Below are 18,888 nucleotides of genomic sequence, written 5' to 3'. Positions count from 1 at the left end.
TCACTCAGATCTCCCATTCCCATTCGCATCAACCTTCTCACTGTCAGCATCACCCTCCACCAATGCCATCACGTCCAGCCATGCACTGGGTCTTCGTCTGCCTTCCTCGTAAATCCCGTGCAAATATTCCTCTGCCTCGCCTGCAAATGCCAAAAGCTGCTCCTCACTTCCCCATTCACCCGTAGCCATCAATCCGACGGGAATCTTGCCCTCTCCCTGTTTCGGCGCAGCATACCCCACGGGTACCGAAACCGACGGCGTGCCCGTCATATTCGCCAAGAAGATGTACATCATGTTCCTGAATGTCGTGTTCGCGTCATTCATTCCCAGTGCTTCGTCACTAGGATGCTTGGGCCAGCCGTTGAGGGGAGTCGTAGGCGACATGATGAGCATGCCGGGGTATTTTCGAAACAGAAAGGCGAAATGGCGCATCAGGACCGTACGCATGGTGTTAAACTTGAGGAAGTCGGCTGCCGGCGTCTGCTGGCCAACCGTCATGAGCAGCCGGTTTACAGAGCCCACGAGGGAGAGCCAGTCTGCCGGGTTGACTGTTCTTCGTCGAGCCGCCTCGGCCATTTCAGTGATGCAGATCATGCCGTGGGCGAGCTGGGCGTCGGCAAGGTGAGGGAGGGAAATGTCGACAATCTCGTAGCCTCGCTCTTTGGCGAAGTAGTCTAGTGCCTCGTTGCAGTGCTCGATAACTTCGGGGTCAGCCGCGTTCAGCCACTCGCGGTACACGCCCATGACACGCTTGGTAGATGGTGGAGGCGGCGTAGAGCGCCCAAATACACCTTGGATGCCATCGTCGGGGTTGGGCTGCGACATGAGTCGATAGGCAATGGTCAGATCGGCAACGTTGGCCGCAATGGGGCCTGTGATGCACATGGTGCTGCCCATGTACCCCGTTCGATGGTGGGACGTCTTGAGGCCGTATAAGCCGTTGAAACTGGCTGGAATGCGGATACTACCGCCGGCATCCGTGGCGACGGAGAAGGGTACCACACCGGCGCAGACGGCGGAAGCTGGCCCGGAGGAAGACCCGCCGGGATAGTACTCGGTATTCAGGTGGTTAGTCGGCGAGCCTTGCGCGACCTACATGATATTGGGTGTAAGTTGCTAGTAGTTATGGTGGATGGAAAGTGAAACGTGTGTGGTGGGCCGGTGCTTACATTTAAACCGCACGTATCTGTGAAAGATGAAGTCAGTATGATGATTTCGTCGTCGCTAACAACACTGTAACAGATAGCGAAGGGACTGACCTGAACCAAGTTCATGCATACGATTCTTGCCGAGTACCACAGCTCCAGCATCTTGAAGCGCCTGCACACACCACGCAGACTTTTCCTGTCTCTTGAAGAAGGGCGAATCGGCATTATACCTCATGCCGTTATGGTTGACATAGCCCTTGACATTCACATCGTCCTTGACACCAATTGGTACGCCATCCAGAATACCCAATGGCTTGCCAGCAGCCCATCGTTCTGTCGACGCCCGGGCAGCCTCAAATACGAGTTCGTCGTTCCCGTGGTTATTGGCCCAAGCGTCTTCATACCTGGTCTTGTTGTCATTTCCCGGTTTGGTCAAAGGGAGAAGAGCCTTTGCGACATCGAGAGGGGTTGCTCTGCCGGACTTATAGAGTTCATGATAATCTTTGATGGAATAGTACTTCGCTTTGGGATCGACATGTTTGGCTTCTAGAAGAGCAGGCTCAAATTCGAGCACTGGGCCAGTTTCACCTAACGGGGTCACGCAGGGCTAAATCGCCAAACCATCAACACCGTTGCCATCGCTGCGTCACGTAGAATGCCACATGCAGGGGCTATCGACTCACGTCAAATGTGTGCGGAACGCCATCCAGGACTGAAAGGTTCTTGACCTGCCCGAATCCAGCATTATTCCAGAAGAATCGCTGCAGAATTCCTGACCTAGAGACTCTTTACGCCCATAATTTGGTCCGAGTTAGCATATATCTTACTATGGAGGGGAATCTCATTGTCAACACGTACAGAGCGCTCGCAGCGACAAGCGAATATCCGCGCAAAACTGGATTCTTGGCCGGAGGCGGCGCATATTTGGTCTCTGGGCCTTCCACAGGCTTGGGGTAGTTGACAAAGTCGTTCGGTGATACCATTGCAATTACTCCGTACAGAACCGGATATACAGCTGTTGAGAGTGTCTATGCCGTTGAGGTCAGTCGGGCCCCTCTGGCGAGAAACTAGAAGCTTTCAAAAGTGTCCAAAGGTCCGAGGTCCTGGCTCGGAAAGTTGGGCGAATTGGCTGTCTCGACGATCTTGTCGTTTACTCCTGGCTGAGGTGGCGCTGGGCTGAAGGGGACCAACGCGGGCTCAACGGCATCGAGAGAGTACCTCGGTTTAAGTATAACGACGAATGGCTAGGGAGGTAAGATACAGCACACTAAAGTCTGGCCTGACTGTTCCCTCAACTCCGGAGACGGCGCCGAGGTAGCGCCCGGCCATTTCTGGCTGGTGAGCCCTAGACTTTGGTAAACGAGCGCAAAAGTGGGTGAAGCGGGATACGGGGTAACTTATTACATGGTTGACGAGTCCAGCAGTGCCGTCGCCAGGGAGGTACCTCGCGCGACTGCTTAGGATGTGATGATTCCATTTGTACAGAGCAAGGCACAAGATGCCTGCATTGCTCTGGGTTGGGACCCTGTATAAGAAATAGGTGCCGGGATTGGCGCCGAGCCCCGAGCTTGGAGGCCGTCTGGTGGCCGCAACAGGCTGAGGCAAGATGCGAAGGGGATAGATAACTTGCGCCTTGCCTCAAGCCTGTCAGCACTCTCAAATAAAGCTCTCTCCGAGATGGCTCTCTGCGGTTTCTTGCAATTACCGGACACAATATCGGAGCTGAATTTTGGCGGAAGGACCCCAATGTGACCGATATTGACATGCATGCATGTGATTGTTACTCAATTTAGCATCCGCAGCCAACTGGGTCGTACGAAAATTCGGTACGACGGCAATAACGACATGAGGCATCGCTTGCAGCTTGCAGGCCAGTTAGTAACTACCCATGCAATTGTCAACGTCAGCCAAGTGTCCACTGTCGCCGTGATGTATTCCTTGAAGCCCTGCAACAGCGACAGAGTGATATTGCCGGAGGGCCAGTAGAGTGCGCGGGCATTCATTCCACCAAAGAGAGCCGCCAGAAAATTACCAATGGTTGCCTGATTTCCTCTGGTTTCTAATGGCTCCCGGACTGGATTGACGCTGTGTCGGCCAATAACTTATATACTTGATTCACAGATATTTGATGCAGCTGCGCGAGCCTTGCGCGCTGCAGTGATGCCACCGGATTCCTATGGAGCAGCTCAGTTTCTCTCGGACCAAAAGGATGCTTTGTCCACCGCGTCGCCGTCTCCGACGCCGTGATTGCTTGTCTTTTCCAGTTGTCCAAGTCCTGAGTCGCCCTCCTTTGCTTCCCTTGGTCTTGATTCCGTTGACAACTTCACGTTTTGTCACGGTCGGCGGCAGAACCACACATGATGACTTGTCTGCGTATGGGGCAAAAGGGGAGGAATATTTCTGGTTCAACTGCCGTTTCAGACGTGTGGTACTCCGCACCAAGCCCAGTGATACAGTGGATGGATGGACTCCGGACGCAATGCACGCGGCAGGATAGAGTGATGTAATGCGTCCGAACTCGATGTTGCCCGTACTTTGCATTCCATCGTGGCAGTGACCCCGAGCGCTTTGTCTGTTCAGTGTTTGGGCAGTCTGCATGTGCGCCGTATGGAGTACTCCTCCATAGCCTCTCTCCAGTCACCCAATCTCTCTCCTGCCACTGTCACACCAGCAGTGCCACGCGAAAGCTTGATGATCCACAGGCGGGCCACTAGAGAGGGACAGGCACATCTCAAAATATGGGCCGTGGATGAGCGAGAGCCAGGCCAAGAGTGCAGTTCCAAGTCGGACCATTGATTTCTGGCTGGCCATCCATCCAAGCCACCCATCCATCCAGCCCTGCACAGGAACGCATGGGCAGCAGCAGGTGTGGCAGGTCGCAGGTCGGGGGACGCAGGATCACGAGTTGTTTGACGTGTCAGCCAGACACAGGATCGTAATGTGGGCTGGTTGTGTTGTATGGGCGAATACGTAATATGATGCATCGTTCCTATGGGCATGTTGTACTCGACAGAGGCATCATAGGTTATTGAATTGTTCGCTCTTTTCCCTTTGCTGGAAAACAACATATAAAAATAAAATTGAATTGATGGCGGCAGAGTTGAAAGATGTGGCAGTGCCGCTCGTGTGGATGGCCGAAAATTGAAGTGAGCACTTGAGCCTCACGTCTGGTATGGCAGTCTGGTGTCTGGCAAGGGAGGGAGAGCAGCCCCCACTTGCACTGGCAAGAACGACCGCAGAACGTGGACCTGGCTGCCCCTACCGTTTCAGTATCATACAACAACACCGTACACCATGGAATCCTGACTCTGCTGGTCATGAATTCTAGTAACTGACTTCTTCCGTATCAACCATCTACTATAAACACTTTACTTTTTTTGTAGAAAAAAATAAGGGCTCGCCAATCTTAGACGTTTTAAATAGTTATTCAATTGAGGGGATGCCGCTCCGTGTACGGAGTACTCCGCACTCAAGCACATACGAATATGGTACTGATGCAGTGGGGCCGGCCAAGACGCCAGTTGATACCTTTCGGCTACGTACTTGAGTGCTCCCTACTGTGAACAATCTGACAGGCACAGGCACACAGATGCAAGCACCTCCCGGCCACCGTCCATGCTGCCCATCCGGCAGCGCCACCAAAGCCGAGTTCCAAGGGTCCAGATCAGCATGTCATGAACATTGAGGTCCTCAACCCGCCTCCCCCCTAGACCGCGCAACACAGCCCACTTGGCCAGTGCGCCTTGGGACCTGGGCGTCTTCGGCTCAAGTCACCAGCCTGCTGTTGCCCGTTGCCCTCTGCCCTCTCTGCCCACTCACTGCCTACTCCGTGCCGCCGCCACAGTACTGACATCCATCCAAAAACTTCACACGGCTCATCCTAGGACCCCTACCGCAAGGCCTCCTGTGTTTCCATCCTCTCAATCCTAGTCTTTCGTTAAAACATCAACCTACTTCCGCTACTCACCTCCTTATCCTCTCGTCTAGACCTCAATCTGGTCGCTCTTGTGTCGCTCTCTCTGTCCCGACATCGTCTTACTCGAAGTAGCACAATCTTGTCAATTAGCACCGTGCGGTACTTGGGTCTTCGATTCCCACAGTGACCAGACCGACTCGATCACACACCAAATCTGTCACCTCACGAACACGTCCGTCATTCCACCTCGCAAACCACGGAAGCGACTCGCCGCAATAGCGGCCCTCGTCTTAGTGATTTCCCGCGCAATCAGTCACCATCGACAGATCCGCCCGACTCCCGGTTGGAGTCGACAAGTTGCCCACGGTGGCTAGACTCGAGTCTCGCAAGTCCCTGCTGGGTGCCGACCCGGGCTTTTCTCAACACAAGCCGCATTATAGCCAGTCATCATCGTACGGTGAACAAAGCAGCGAGTACGTTCGAGATTACGGTCAAGCGTATCCCCAACCTGCCTACCCCCAAGCGGAATATACTCAGCCTACCTATACCCAGCCAACATACGCCGAGAATGCGAATCTAAACAACTACGACCAGGGGTACGCTGGTCGACAGGGCTTTGTGTCTTCTGCTCCTGCTACGAGTATACGTCACGATGGCTGGGAATTCGTCAAGTCCAAATGGTCAGCGGCGTTCATGGGTGTCACCACATTGCAAGCCATTATTTGTCTTGCTTTCGAATCCTACGTGTTTGCCAAGTTCCAAACAAGTTTAGGCCCGCCTGTCAACGTCGACAAGGTTCAGTCGCAGTACAAGACTATCCCGACCTTCTTGACTCTCTTCATCTTTGGCTTCTTGTACGAACTCGTCATTGTTTGGGATGCCCTCCGTAAGAAAAACACAATTCAGGTCATTGGTGTCTGCATCGCCAACTTGGCCCTTCTAGTCTACACTGCTCTTCAAGTAGAGCAGATTCAGATGGCCATAACGGTTTTGGATGAGCACGCAGCTCTTGAGATCGGCGTTACCTCAACGCTGCTCTTCTCTGAAGTCAAAGCATTTCTCATTGCAATTCCTTCCGTAATTGGCCTTGCATCTATCTGCATGGGCTTCATTTGTTGGAAGTTGTATCAAGAATTTGCATGGGATATTCTGAAGAACATCGGTGCTGATTATCGTATGAAGAAGCGTTTTCTTCATTATCAGGTATGCCTCGTCTCAAGGACTGCAGTTGCTATAAATTTGATAGCTAACAGCGATTCCCCAGATTTACATTGCGCTTCTCAAGTTCGATTTCTTCTTCTTCCTGGGTTTCATTATTCAGTTCGTCGTCGTTGTCGCTCAAAAATCTGATCCGGAGTTTGCCTTGACGATTGCCACCATTCCAATTACCATTGTCATTCTCCTTGCCGCGGCATACTTTACCCGCCGAGAGAACAAGCCCGGCATGGTTTGTGTCATGATTTTGTTTCTGGGTGGTTCATCGTACTTCGTCTTCAAGCTTGTTCGCATCTACCAACCCAGTCACAAAGATTCCTACTTTGCCGTCCGCAAATCGCTTACAGCATTTGCCGTCATCACCATATTATTGATCATCCTGACGATTACGAACGCCATCATTTGCATGAGCAATTTCAACAAGGGACTCAAGGCTCACCTGCTGGCTCCGCGAAGGGTTGAAGAAAAGCCAGATGCCACCTCAATCAGCCTCCACGATGTCAAGCCACAGGTACCAAGCCGCATGACCATTGACTAGATACCCTCGTCAAAGAAGAAGCAGATGTGGCCAAAAAAAAAACAAAATTGAAAACACTATAAAAAAGTTTGGATACCCCTGGAAAGTAAATTGGCGGGTCTGTACAAAGCTACGAGTTACGAGCACCCGAAAACAAAAGATCATCTGTCGTAAAGCTCGTATATCGTGGGGCTGGCTTCACGATGGCAGCGACCACTGTCGTATGTGCGCATTTCATGAGGCGCCAAGCGACCGATCATGTCTTTTTGATCGAAACAACTCGAGGATATTTGTTTTTCATTTCCTTTTCTTTTGTCTTTCCTTGACCTCTCATTGAATATTGGCGTCGGCTGTGGGAGACAGACACCAGTGCCTTTTCCAGAATTTAGCAACGGGGAGTTACAGGATACCACGTGCCGAGAGTGAGTGAAGCATTATTTACATTATCGATGTTTTCTGGGGGCCAGTTCCAGTCAGAAATACGCCCCAAGTTGGGTTCCGATCTGGGGGACTGATGGTCTAGCATCATCAGCAATTTTCTCACCAAAAGGTTGGATAGGATTGGTTGGAATTCGGGTGGATAGGGATTTGATAGACGATTTCCTTGGAACTCTCCTTGACAGCCTTTGGCTGTACTTTCACGAATATAAGGACTAAACATTAAATTTACATAATAGAGAATCAATCAGACCATTAAAGATGTGGAAAAGAAGGCGCGAATAAGGGCCAAGCCAAAGTAAAGCACCAAAAATACAGCTAAACAAGCACCTAAGGCACCTGTCAGCTGCCTTTTTAAATGCCTTAAGTGCCTGTTAAGATACATTTGTGGTGCTTTTTTTTTGGCTCTGCCCTTATTTCCGCCTTCTTTCTATATCTTTAATGGCCTGGTTAATTCTTCCGGATTCCTTCCCTTAAGCTGGCCTCTTTTTTACTGTAAAGGGCATCGCTGTTAATACCGGCCGCGGTATCTTTTTTGCCCTCTGCATCTCGCCAGCTTTAATTCCTGAAGCTTACAAAAGGCAACTTACTTGTGTTGGCCATCGTCTTTCGCGTCATGGTCAAATTGCTGTTCGATTTGACTGCTGTGGCTAATATCAGCAAGTTGCAGTGCTTCAGGTAGCGTTACAGTGGCGAGGACTCACGAGTGGTTGCGTTATGTCTTTATAGTAGAAGAGATAAAAGTCCAAGAGAGAAATAAATAGGATGCACTCTTGGAATGCGGACGAGACCTCCATAATATATAATATGTCTGCCCATTTCAAGTTTTAGAGTGAATCACTGGCATAAAGTATATACAGGTTCACGTTTACTTCCATACAGTCAGTGGCGGAGGCTATCGCGAGATCACTTGACTTAGCGTGTCTGACGCATGATGCGCAGACGGTGTATTCTTTGGTCTTTTACCGTTTTTCAGCTTAGCACAGCCCAGCACTACCTCCCTAGGTATGTTTCCAGATATCATGCTCACACGATACTTGTGCCATGATTGCATCATCATTTGTCATGAAAATAAAACAATAACACTTGACATAATATCACCTGCTTAAAACGAGGACAAAATGTGGCGCGACTCTGCAAATCATATGCTATATCTACTTGTGATTCCTCGTGTATTCTGAAGACTGGCTGAAACAAGCTCGTAACACTGGGGTAATTGATAAAGAAAGAGCACCACACGGAGCCAACCAAGAGAACATGAAACAATACCGACAGCCGACGTGGTCCAGGTCGTGATTGAAAGGGCAAAAAAGAAACAAAAGAAAAAGAAAAAACTGTGTCGCTACCGCCCATTCCAAAACGCCAAATTGATGATATGCCTCCTGCATGCGACCCATGAACCAAAAAGAAAAATATGGCTACAACGTAATCTTGATAGCATCACGTAGGTGCCCTTCTGTAGGACAATAAGGGCATTTGTAGCGTGACCCTTTCGCCGCGATGTTGTGCAAGCTCTCTTTGCAAATGACGTGGCCGCAGGGGAGCATCATAGGCGGATTCTGCTCGGTGGTCTGCTCCTTGCTGACGGGACAGACGAAGATGGGGTGGTAGATCATGGATGGCGGAAGGGGCGTTTCAAAGGCGAGTTCGTTTTCGGTCGTCCATTCCGTCTTCTTCTCCTTCATATAGGTTGTGTATTTGATGAGGCGGGGCAGAGCAATGGATCCCGCCGTGACGGCCATGTAGAGCGGCGATTCGGCGGAGAGGCCCAGCAGGGAGCAGAATTCGCGCGTGAAGGAGGTGGCGACATCTTCAAAGGCGGAGTCGATTTCGAAAATTTGGCGGTAGGGGGATTCTTCGAGATTCGGCGCATACACCATGGCGCAGGAGAGTTGTTGGATATCCTTTATGTGGCGGGATTGAAAACGGCCAAAGTGCTGGCGGGCGTATGCGAGAGCTCCCATCCGGCCGTTGCTGACGTCGTCGGGGAGACCGTTGACTGAAGGACCCTTGAAGAGCCATACGAATTGGAGTTTGCTGAGTTCGAATTCGAGGTTGCTGCCCCTTGTTTCCAGCTTGGGGTTGTTGATGCGCGCCCATTCTATGGCTGGGACAAGATTACGCTCCTTGAGCTGTGCGAGAATACGGTACATCTCGGAGAATTTATCCTGCAAATCTTCGGAGTGCAGTCCTTGCATGTCCTCGTCCCCGTCGTCATCCCTCTTCATGTCATCATCGCCATCCTCGTCGATTCTTGACCTCTTGCTGTGGGATAAAACAGAGGTGTGATTTTGTTCGCGGAGATTTTGTTCTTCTTGGAGGAAAGTTGACGCTACAGAGAACTGACCCTCTCGTAAAAGGTGCATCGCTATGGCTCGGTTGATGAGTTCGGGATGGTCGGCCATGGCATCTGTCTCCATGGGAAGCTCTCGATGCGGAAGAGCCTGGAACATCAGTTAATCTCAATGTGCATATTATAAGGAAGATGTTATCGGCTTAAGGTGACAAGGCCGGTAGAACTCTAGGAGAACTCACCCTGTCCAGCGCCTTGCCAAAGCTTCTCTGAGCCTTGGTCACATCTTTTAAGTCCTCGGTAATGGCCTCAAACCGAGCCTTGACTGGATTTTGCAACGTCGTCATGGCCATGCCAATCTTGTGAGAATCATCATCTGTCGGCAGGGTTAGTCGTGTCTGTGCACCATGAGATGCTGGGCGACTGAAGCAGCGGGTTCAGGTCTCGTACCACCAGCCACTTGCTCCCGTGCTGCCGTGAGTAAATCAATTATCGAGTCGACATCGTTTATAGCTGCATTTAGATTAGACTTGCGCATGCGAGCCAGTTCTGCCAACAGCGGCCCAAAGGGCGACGAAGGCGTGTCATCCTCCGCTCCAGCCATAGCTGCTAGTCTGAGAGCTTGATGGCGAGTGCAGGCGACGGTGGGAAAGCGAAGGTCGTGGAGTCGATGTTTGTCAAGATATCGCGCCGGCAACGCTTTTTCCCGGGGGGTTGCCTGCCCGTTACGCAAGCGGAGGAAGCGTTGTCGTGGATGGAGCTCGCTGGTTGTCTCTCGGTTGGGGATTGACGTCGATGATGGTCACGCTTGCTCGGACGGCTTTCGGGGGACGGCTTATCGATAGGCTTGGGATGTGGACGCAGACAACTGTTGGACCCGCAGCTCAACGACAGCCGAATGCTTGGATCAATCTTCATATCACCACGAGGCTTCACGACGTAGATATATAAGCAGCGGGCGTCAGTCCGTAGTACCACTATTCTACATGAGAATGGGACCGTGGTCCATCTGGCTCTTCACATTTGTGACTGAAGACTTGATGAGGGGCACTGCCAGTGTGCAAGCTGGGCCCATCAGGTGCTCTTGGGCGCTCAAGTACCACACACCCCGTTTGGCACTTCACCGTACTCCTTGAGGCTCTCAACGTTGAATTTTTATGCTTTCAGAGACTTCTGTGCATATCCCGCGGTGCCTTCCGGTGCTGTCTTTGGCCGGACTCAACATTGAAGCCAACTTGATATTTAAAATCTACGGATCACGGAGGACTGAGGACTCGCTGTTGCGCTGGAATGCATTGCCATGCAACGTCTGGTTGAAGCTGCACAGCCCCGCTGCAGGCCGCAGCGCCAATCATTGTCCCCACCGTCCCTTGTCTTGTCCCTTGTCTCGGAAAGCTTTCAGCTCCCACGCTCGGATTGATTCCCGCTCAACCGCTCAACGACTCGGCCACTCTACCAACTAACTGCATCACATGCCATCCCACACACTGACCGTCATCTGTCCCCAAGCTGTCCAGCCCAACCTGCTGATGCAGCGCGACTACCGAACTCGCCCAATGTCAAGAACCTAGGTGCCGCCTGTCGGCCTCGCCCACCTGGGCGTACCTCGGGAAGTCCTCGTGCTCGAACTGCAGCAGAACCGTTGGTCATAGACGGGTTGACGAGTTGACAGTCACACCAGATGACATCACCCATAGGCTTCCTATCGCCCTTGCCCCTGGAGGGAGGACGCTTTCGACGAGATGATGACTTTTCCTCTCCTCCCTCCAGGGACGCAACGCCTCACAATACCCAAGAAAGCCCCATGGAAAGAACAATTATTTCGCAAGATCTAGCCCCAGTTCAGACGCGAGACGGCCTGTCATCCACTCTCCAAGGCCCTCAGGTACCTCAACGACGCTTGGTGCTGCCTGACCCTTTGGCTTGCCGGTAACATATATATCTGAAACTGCATTGTATGCTGTCTGTCGACAACAATTTGTGCTGATATATCATCTCATTTCTCAGGTTCATTGAAGAAGACCCGTGCGTATCTGTTATCGAACAACGATGCATTCTTGGTGGCTATGAGTTATACGTGGTTGAACAGTGGGCATGCTCCCGCCAATCACCGACCGTAGTCATCACAACCTACACTGGAGACGAGAAACACTGTATAGTAGTTGGCATTGTCTCCATCCCAGAAGATCAAAATCTTTGGTCTCCTAGGCTACGCTTATACTTCAAAGCCGCCAATCAACACAATTCGCGCCCCAAGGAGACGGGCCTGGGAGAGTTGATGATTACGAACTTGAGCAGCTTCCCCTCAGCTCTCACCGTAATTCCGGTCCCGGATGGAGACGTGCGGAAGCATCGTCAAGTCTTCTTTGTAAACGAAAATCTCAAACGATTGGGGTGCTCAGGCCGCTCCGGTTTGGCACTGACAGACCCAACTGAAGCAACACAGGCCAAGTTTCACCAGCTCTACAAGACAAGCGACCGTATTCCTATTCTACAGTCTGTCGTCGAACTCATCAAGCTATGTCAGATTGCGCTGTACATGTTTGAGAAGCTGGACCACCAATACATTGACGGGTTACTATGCGATGCTACGGAGAAAGCAATCAACAACTGGTGGACAGAAGTTGGTGCCGAGCACTACAACTTTGAGCCTACTGACGGAATCCTTGGTCCCTGTACCGTATCAGCATTACTGGGCATGTTGATGGGGGCAAGGAATCGACTGCACTGGTACGGCGCACCAGTTTCCAAGGATGTATTCGAGATTGAGTGCACAAAGAGAGGCGTGGCTTACTTTCAGAAGCAACAAAAATTGGAAAAAACACGCCGCCTTGACCGACAAACAGTGTTCCGTTTGCATACAGCGACTGCCAAAGGTGCCGCTGCTGAGGGATGGGGAGTGCAGAAAGCGGTCAAATCTACCGTAACTGAAATTGGAGGCAAGAGGGGTGAACTTGTCATAGACATGGTCTCGGGCAAAGACAAGGGTGGTCTGGCGGACATCGAAACGGTGGACATTGACAGATTCGTCAGCTTGGTCTATGGAGATCGACCAAGATGGCTTTGGCATGGCAAGACTCGAAGGTCTGTCGCTGATTCCTTTGGTAGCGGCGATCCAGAGCTCGGCAGCATGTTTTCTTCTGGGAAAAGTGAGGCTTCTGATGCTATGCCAAAGCGGACACACGCTTTGCTGCTCGACGAGGAGTTGGGGGGTCGGCGTAAAGAAGACAATAGTGCAGCGTCTTATCCCACCTATTCACCCAGCTCCGTCAGCAACATTGCAGATGCGTCAGGCGAGAGAGATACTCTCCGCAGGGGAGTCTTTAAAAGCGTGGCGGATAAAATGAGCGATGCCCGCTCTGGTCTTGGTCGCATAAAAGACGCCGTGGGTGGCAACCGAAAAGGCCATGCAAGCAAGTTGTCCGTGTCTGCAAAAGAAGATTTCTCAGATGGAGGAAACGGAAGCGCCTTGCTGCCGTCAGCTTCACAAACCTCGGTCACGACACCTAATCCCCCTATTGCCCGCGCATTCACTTGGAAGAACAAACCAGAGGAGTATCTTGCAGCCATCAGGCGAGGTGATGACGTGCTGCCCAGTCAGAATGATGATGCGCAATACCCAGGAACATCAGCAAGGGATGTAAAACCTGACGAGAAGTCTGGTGACGAGCTCTTGGCCGCCGGGGAGTCGGACAACAACCTTAGTCGCATCGGTTCCGAGATTCGCAAAGGCGTCAGTCACAAGGGATTTTCACCCGCACCGTCTGTTAAGGACGACAATAATCTCCGAGGACCTTTGTTAGAGAAGGAACAAAAGCCGTGCCGCAAGCAAATTTCCGTTGCAAGGCGTCGCAGTTGCGGAATTGCTGACCTGACCACGAAGCACATCACAAATGAGAGCCGTTGGCCGCGCCGGATGTCCTTCAGTGACGCGGAAGAGGCCATTTTAACATGGGAGGAAGTCATTGACTTGACTGAGACGATGGACTACCTCACTTGCGTCGAAGCTCATGCAGAAGCCGCCAGTCATCTGAATCATCTTATTGAAGAAATTGTTAGCGATGTCGGGCCCTGGGTCGAGGACAAGATTAGAGCAGTAGAGTTCCTCAACGAGCGATACGGTCAGGACAAAACTGAGCTACAACGCATATATCATCGGCTCAACGAGGCCTGTCAACGAATTCACTACAACTCGGACGAGCTCCTAAGTGAGCAGCGCGAAAATCTCACCGAAAGCGTCAAGGAAATTGAAGTGCTCCTGGCGCGTCTGGAATACGAAATCAACGGCCTGTCCCAAAAAGTTGCCGATGTTGAAGACAGCATTCAGAATTTTGAGCGGCAAGTAGATGACGTGGAGAGTAGAGCAGCAGAGTTGAAGGCGACGCTTGAGACAGAAAGCTGGCCTCACTGGTTTGTTCGCACACTTACGGGGATAGGGACTGGACCCAACATCACACGGGAGCCGTAATGGTTTTTCACCATGCAGCAATATCTTGTCGCATCACTTTCTTCTTTTTTTAAGCAAGGCGCAGATTTTGTCTTTTTTTCTTCTTTTTTTTTCAAGCAAAGCATATCGAAAGATACAAGGCGTTTGTCGAATTTCAAGATGGATACCATTGTTGTTGGTGGGGAGATGAAGTCCCAAATCATGATAGTTTATATAGATAGCATCGAGTAATTTACAAATCGTTTTATCGCGATGCCCATCCGCATCAAGTATCCCAACCGTCTATACTCGTACACTAGCCTCCGCTCCGGACCGAGCTCAAATCCCTCCCTCCCAACGTCACCCCCGTATCCGCCTCCTATCCAGTGAATCCTCCCTCATCTCGACCCCGGAGAGCGCCCCTCTCCTCCAAACAGCTTAGAACAAACCCCCGCTGGCCTGGGGCGCGCCGCCCATGGCCTGGCCCTGCTGCTGCATAATCTCACTGACCTTCATCGACGTATCCAGGAACTTGGCCGTACAGCGGTCCAGGCACACCGACTCGCCCTTGTTCAGCTCGCCCTCGCGGTAGTCGGTGGGGATACACTTTTTCTGGCAAGTCTTTTGAAGACTGGATTTCACCCCCGTCAGCATTAAACCTTCAGTTCAAGTTTTGGGGGGGGGGGGGGGGGGCGGGAGCAACGGTTTTCGTACCGGTTGTATGTGTCTGCCATCATGCGCATCTCGCCTTCTACGGCGGCAATCTTCTGCTCCGAGGTGGGCTGCTGGCGTCCGATGCCGAGGAAGGACATGTTGGCGGTGGCCGGGGTGCGTGTGAGGGTGGGGGCGGGTGTTTTTGTTTGTCTTTTTTGTCGTTGAGGAAGGAGGGATGGTGGTTGGGACGTTGTATCTGTGTTGATGGGGGGATGCTGGGCTTGACGTAGCCTCGGGGGGATAAATTTTAGGGTGGTGATGGAGTGCTTACGTTATGATGGATGCTTATCGATAAGAAAGAAGGGAGTAGGGGGCCTTGGTGAGTTGGTTACCCGGTAGGACTGGTGGTTGGGATTCTGCATGGATGGATGGAGATTTGGTATTAATTAATGTTTGATTGTTTCGCTCTGTAGTCAAATGAAATTACACGCATGATACAAGTATCGTGTAAGCGTAAAAACTAAAACAGTATTGGGCTATACCAGGCCAAGGACAGTAGGAGACTAGAAAAGAAGCCCGTCTCAGCGCAATTGGTGCCGCGCCGCGGAGATTTGGTATTGAAAATATTAATGGACATGAGACCTGGAATAAATTTTATCTATCCTTTTCCAAAAGTTTTTATTTGATTATATGGCATTGTTCTATTACGCGTGACATCATGTGGTTTCAGTCGTCTTGATTGTGTCTGTCAAGTATTCTCTACTAGTACTCCCGATCAGGACTAGTGCCTGCCTACTTCTCAAAAGTAACATTCTTGGTCCTCGTCCACTCAGCCAGTCCTATTGAGCCGTTGAATCGTCCATAACCACTTGCCTTGGTGCCGCCATGAGGTAATGAGGTCTCATCATGAACACTCATGCTGTTGATATGGACTGCACCAGTCTCCAGTTCCGCGGCGAAACGCAGCCCTCTTCTTAGGTCTTCTGTGAAAATGGCGGACGTCAGCCCATACTCTGTGTCGTTGGCGATACGGATGGCTTCTTCCTCGGATTCAATCTCGATTACTGAAACGGTAGGTCCGAAAGATTCCGTCTTGTAAATGTCCATCTCGGAAGTGACGCCGCTCAGGATGACGGGTCGCAGCCTGTTGTGACTAATTTCCTGAGCGTGGATGTCGCCGTACAAGACGCTTGCTCCGCGCTCAGTGGCATTAGAAACGAGCTGCTTGTTCTTTTGGGCCGCGGCGGTGTTGATGAGAATGGGCGCATCTCCATCAACAGGGAACATATTCGCAACTGCAGCGGCGAATTTCTGCTGGAAAGCATCGCTTACGGCCTTGTGCACCAAGATTCTCTCTGTGCTCATGCAAATTTGGCCGCTGTGCAAGAATGAGCCCGTTGCGCATTGTTTGGCAGCTAGATCCAAATCTGCGTCTTCCCAGACTATGGCTGGAGCTTTGCCGCCGAGTTCCAAGACTACTGGCTTAAGATGCTCCCCGGCCAGCTTTGCAATGATTCGACCGACGTTAGTACTGCCCGTGAAGTTGATCTTCTTGACATGCGGATTGGTTATCAAGGAAGATGTAACGGCCGCCGCGTCGGCGGGTGCGTGAGCAATCATATTCAACACACCATTAGGAAGCCCAGCTTGATGAAACACATCTACAATCGCCCGCAAGGTTTTGGGGCATAGCTCGGATGCCTTGAAGACTACAGTGTTTCCCATAGCGATTGGATATGCAATCGATCTGGTGCCAAGGATATACGGGGCGTTCCTGTGCTGAAATGTGAGTGATTCATCTTGGGGAAGTGCGTCTAGGGTACTGGATCTCTTACCATGGTGCAATGGATAACACGACACCATAAGGCTCGTGCATGACAATTGCACTTCTGTTGCGGTCAACTGTTGGCGGAAACGAGCCTTCCATAGTTGGGATGCGGCCGGCGATGTCTTTGAGGAGGTCGATTGTTCTGCTGATGTTGAAGTCGACCCAGCCTCGCGTAGCTCCAGTTTCGTCAGTCATATGCTTGATAAGATCGTCGCGACGGCCCTCCATAACTTCGGCGGCTTTGAGAAAGATGGCTTGTCGCTCATAGGGCGTTGTTTTACGCCATGACTTGAGAGCGTCGGCCGCGGCATCGACAGCTCTTGCGGCATCTGCTACGGAAGCAGCACCGCATTTGTGGATGACCTGGTCCGTAGATGGAGATTTGACGTCGAAGGTCTTGTCTGGGAAGTAGTCTTGGCCATTGATGACGAGCGGCAAAACACCAGCAGTCGCCATGACGTCTGGTTGTTGAAGTTGTATAGAATAAGAAGACAAGTTGCGTGACACTTGGCTATGCAGTTGAATATGCAGTTCCTGGAATGCGTCACCGTTTGCGGGCTTGGAGAAGCGCAACGAACGAACGATTTCTAGAGGTCGGCACGGCAAATGTCATGTTTTAATGCTCCCGGCGCCATTTAAATGATTCAGGCCTCATCAGGGGGATCGGCAGTTGCGGGTTGCAGGGCCCCGCATTATTCCAAGCTGGAGGTTCAATCCATCAATTGTGAACTGAATAAGCAATAAGATATAGTATGGCCGAGCACAGATCCGAGGAGACTTCGGATCGATTCCGACGACCCCCACCGCCAATAACAAGAGCTTCCGAAAACTTGGGTGGGCTTGATGGACGGAGTTAGGGAATATGGTGCTGACTATTAATCCGTTCAGTCTTTTTTGAGAGCCACGAGACTACATCCCGAGCATACCGCGAGCTGGAGGTGATGGATGACTGATGGGATATCGGCGCCCACTTGCATTATTCATAAGCTCACGAGACTCAAGCTCAAAGGGGCCCAGCCGCCAATTTTCACCCGAAACGCTGCAGAGCGTCGGGTTCCAGTAACGGCTGGGAGACAGCACAAGTGTTGATACGAACCGTTTCTGCATCTACGGTGAGCCGACTGGCAGATCTTTGTTTATGAGAGCTGAGCTTACCAACTTGTGGTTGATCTGCTGGAAGGGCAAACTGCACCTCCGATTTGGATCTCGAGGACTCAACATAAGTCGAAGGCAGGGGGGCTGGTTTCAAAGTCCTCTTCTGTGGCGGACGAGAAGACTTGACTTCGACCATTGTGTTGAAGAAATGGCCGCGTATTCTCTGGTATATGGAGTATTAAGATGTGGTTGCGAGACACGGCACCAAGACACACTTTATTATTGACTGAGCAGATGGGGCATATGTATACCCGCTGTTGCCTCGGATGCAGCACAGAGTTGGAAATGATTGGGGTATGTACCAGGCGAGACGAGACGATGGGACGAGGCAGAGCTGCATGAACAAAGACCCTACTCTGAGAGTCTGAGAGTCTGAGATATGGAGCCTGACACCCGAAGCTCGAGGGCCGCTGCCGTGCTGCCGTGGTCGGTGGTCATGGTAGCAACATTGAACTGTAATGACTCTATGAGGACATGGCGCGGGCGGGCAGCCCAAGACGGCGCTGGCACCTGGTGACTGACTCGAGGAATTGTGATTGGGCCGCCGGATAACAATTTATGTAAAAAAATCCAATCCATCTACTCCGTAATGCCCAGCAGGAACAAATGGGGAAGTGGATACGCTGCAGCCAGTCAGAGGCGTGGCATTGTCGATTGCAGCACCAAAGCATGCTTCTTCGGTCGGTCGAGCACCTACCGAGTACGTACTGCGGAGTATGCAGAAGTTGTCCCGAGCAGAGCATTGAAACGTGGAGATGGATGGAGAACCGCTGCACAGGCTGCCTGCATCGAACGCCGTAAAACGGGGAAAGTCCGTCTACGTTGTGGCTTAATCGCCGAAACATGTAACCAACCTCGCCTGTGTATTGCACATATCCTATATATGGTTCTATCCGTCCTACATCATTTATAGCCAATTGCCCGTGACCATCAGCCTCATTCGGCCACTCCATTGCTCGCGTCCCTCCTCCATTTATACGGAGACATGCTCCTGCATTTCCGGGTTGTGGTCGCCTCATTTCGGCGGCGAAAGTCCGTGACGGTTTCCATCGACCCTTCTCAAGAAGGAGTACGGGGTTGAAGGCGCCGCTGTCCACCAACCATGCGTGCCACACGTGACGCGTCTCCCAGCAGGCAGCCAATGAGGGAAGCAGTCTACATTGGTCCCCCCCACCACGGCGTACCACGCCTTCTTTTTTTTTTCGTTTCGTCCCCGCTCCCGGCTCCAGCAGCCGTTGCCAGCCAGCCATTCAACCCATTGTAAAGAAGAGCTGCGAGTTGGTGACTGGACGCTACTC

The 18,888-nt window shown here is 51.6% G+C and overlaps 6 protein-coding genes across 6 annotated transcripts; 2 read left to right on the top strand and 4 right to left on the bottom strand.

Moving 5' to 3' along the window:
• On the bottom strand, window positions 1-2,131 carry MAA_07442 (amidase; the record flags this gene model as incomplete). Its single annotated transcript, XM_007825440.2, has 5 exons — window positions 1-1,092; window positions 1,170-1,186; window positions 1,260-1,755; window positions 1,832-1,925; window positions 2,007-2,131. The coding sequence occupies 5 exons, from the start codon at window positions 2,129-2,131 to the stop codon at window positions 1-3; spliced, it is 1,824 nt and encodes a 607-aa protein (XP_007823631.2).
• A 3,626-nt stretch (window positions 2,132-5,757) lies between these two features.
• MAA_07443 (uncharacterized protein) lies at window positions 5,758-6,817 on the top strand (the record flags this gene model as incomplete). The annotated part of the gene is made up of 2 exons (XM_007825441.2): window positions 5,758-6,267; window positions 6,311-6,817. The coding sequence occupies 2 exons, from the start codon at window positions 5,758-5,760 to the stop codon at window positions 6,815-6,817; spliced, it is 1,017 nt and encodes a 338-aa protein (XP_007823632.2).
• Window positions 6,818-8,652: 1,835 nt separating this feature from the next.
• Window positions 8,653-10,131, bottom strand: MAA_07444 (CTLH, LisH motif protein; the record flags this gene model as incomplete). Its single annotated transcript, XM_007825442.1, has 3 exons — window positions 8,653-9,678; window positions 9,770-9,903; window positions 9,978-10,131. 3 exons carry the CDS (start codon window positions 10,129-10,131, stop codon window positions 8,653-8,655), a joined length of 1,314 nt encoding a protein of 437 aa, XP_007823633.1.
• Window positions 10,132-11,208: 1,077 nt separating this feature from the next.
• On the top strand, window positions 11,209-13,995 carry MAA_07445 (STB2 protein; the record flags this gene model as incomplete). The annotated part of the gene is made up of 2 exons (XM_007825443.2): window positions 11,209-11,456; window positions 11,535-13,995. 2 exons carry the CDS (start codon window positions 11,209-11,211, stop codon window positions 13,993-13,995), a joined length of 2,709 nt encoding a protein of 902 aa, XP_007823634.2.
• Window positions 13,996-14,391: 396 nt separating this feature from the next.
• On the bottom strand, window positions 14,392-14,765 carry MAA_07446 (mitochondrial import inner membrane translocase subunit TIM10; the record flags this gene model as incomplete). Its single annotated transcript, XM_007825444.1, has 2 exons — window positions 14,392-14,584; window positions 14,668-14,765. The coding sequence occupies 2 exons, from the start codon at window positions 14,763-14,765 to the stop codon at window positions 14,392-14,394; spliced, it is 291 nt and encodes a 96-aa protein (XP_007823635.1).
• Window positions 14,766-15,399: 634 nt separating this feature from the next.
• Window positions 15,400-16,891, bottom strand: MAA_07447 (Aldehyde dehydrogenase domain protein; the record flags this gene model as incomplete). Its single annotated transcript, XM_007825445.1, has 2 exons — window positions 15,400-16,381; window positions 16,443-16,891. 2 exons carry the CDS (start codon window positions 16,889-16,891, stop codon window positions 15,400-15,402), a joined length of 1,431 nt encoding a protein of 476 aa, XP_007823636.1.
• Window positions 16,892-18,888: the final 1,997 nt, after the last annotated feature.

Source organism: Metarhizium robertsii (assembly GCF_000187425.2).
Source record: "Metarhizium robertsii ARSEF 23 chromosome Unknown MAA_Scf_3, whole genome shotgun sequence".
In the NCBI taxonomy this organism is placed as follows: Eukaryota; Fungi; Ascomycota; class Sordariomycetes; order Hypocreales; family Clavicipitaceae; genus Metarhizium; species Metarhizium robertsii.
The sequence above is the reverse complement of the archived record's forward strand: the minus strand, read 5'-3'. Positions and strand labels throughout refer to the sequence as shown.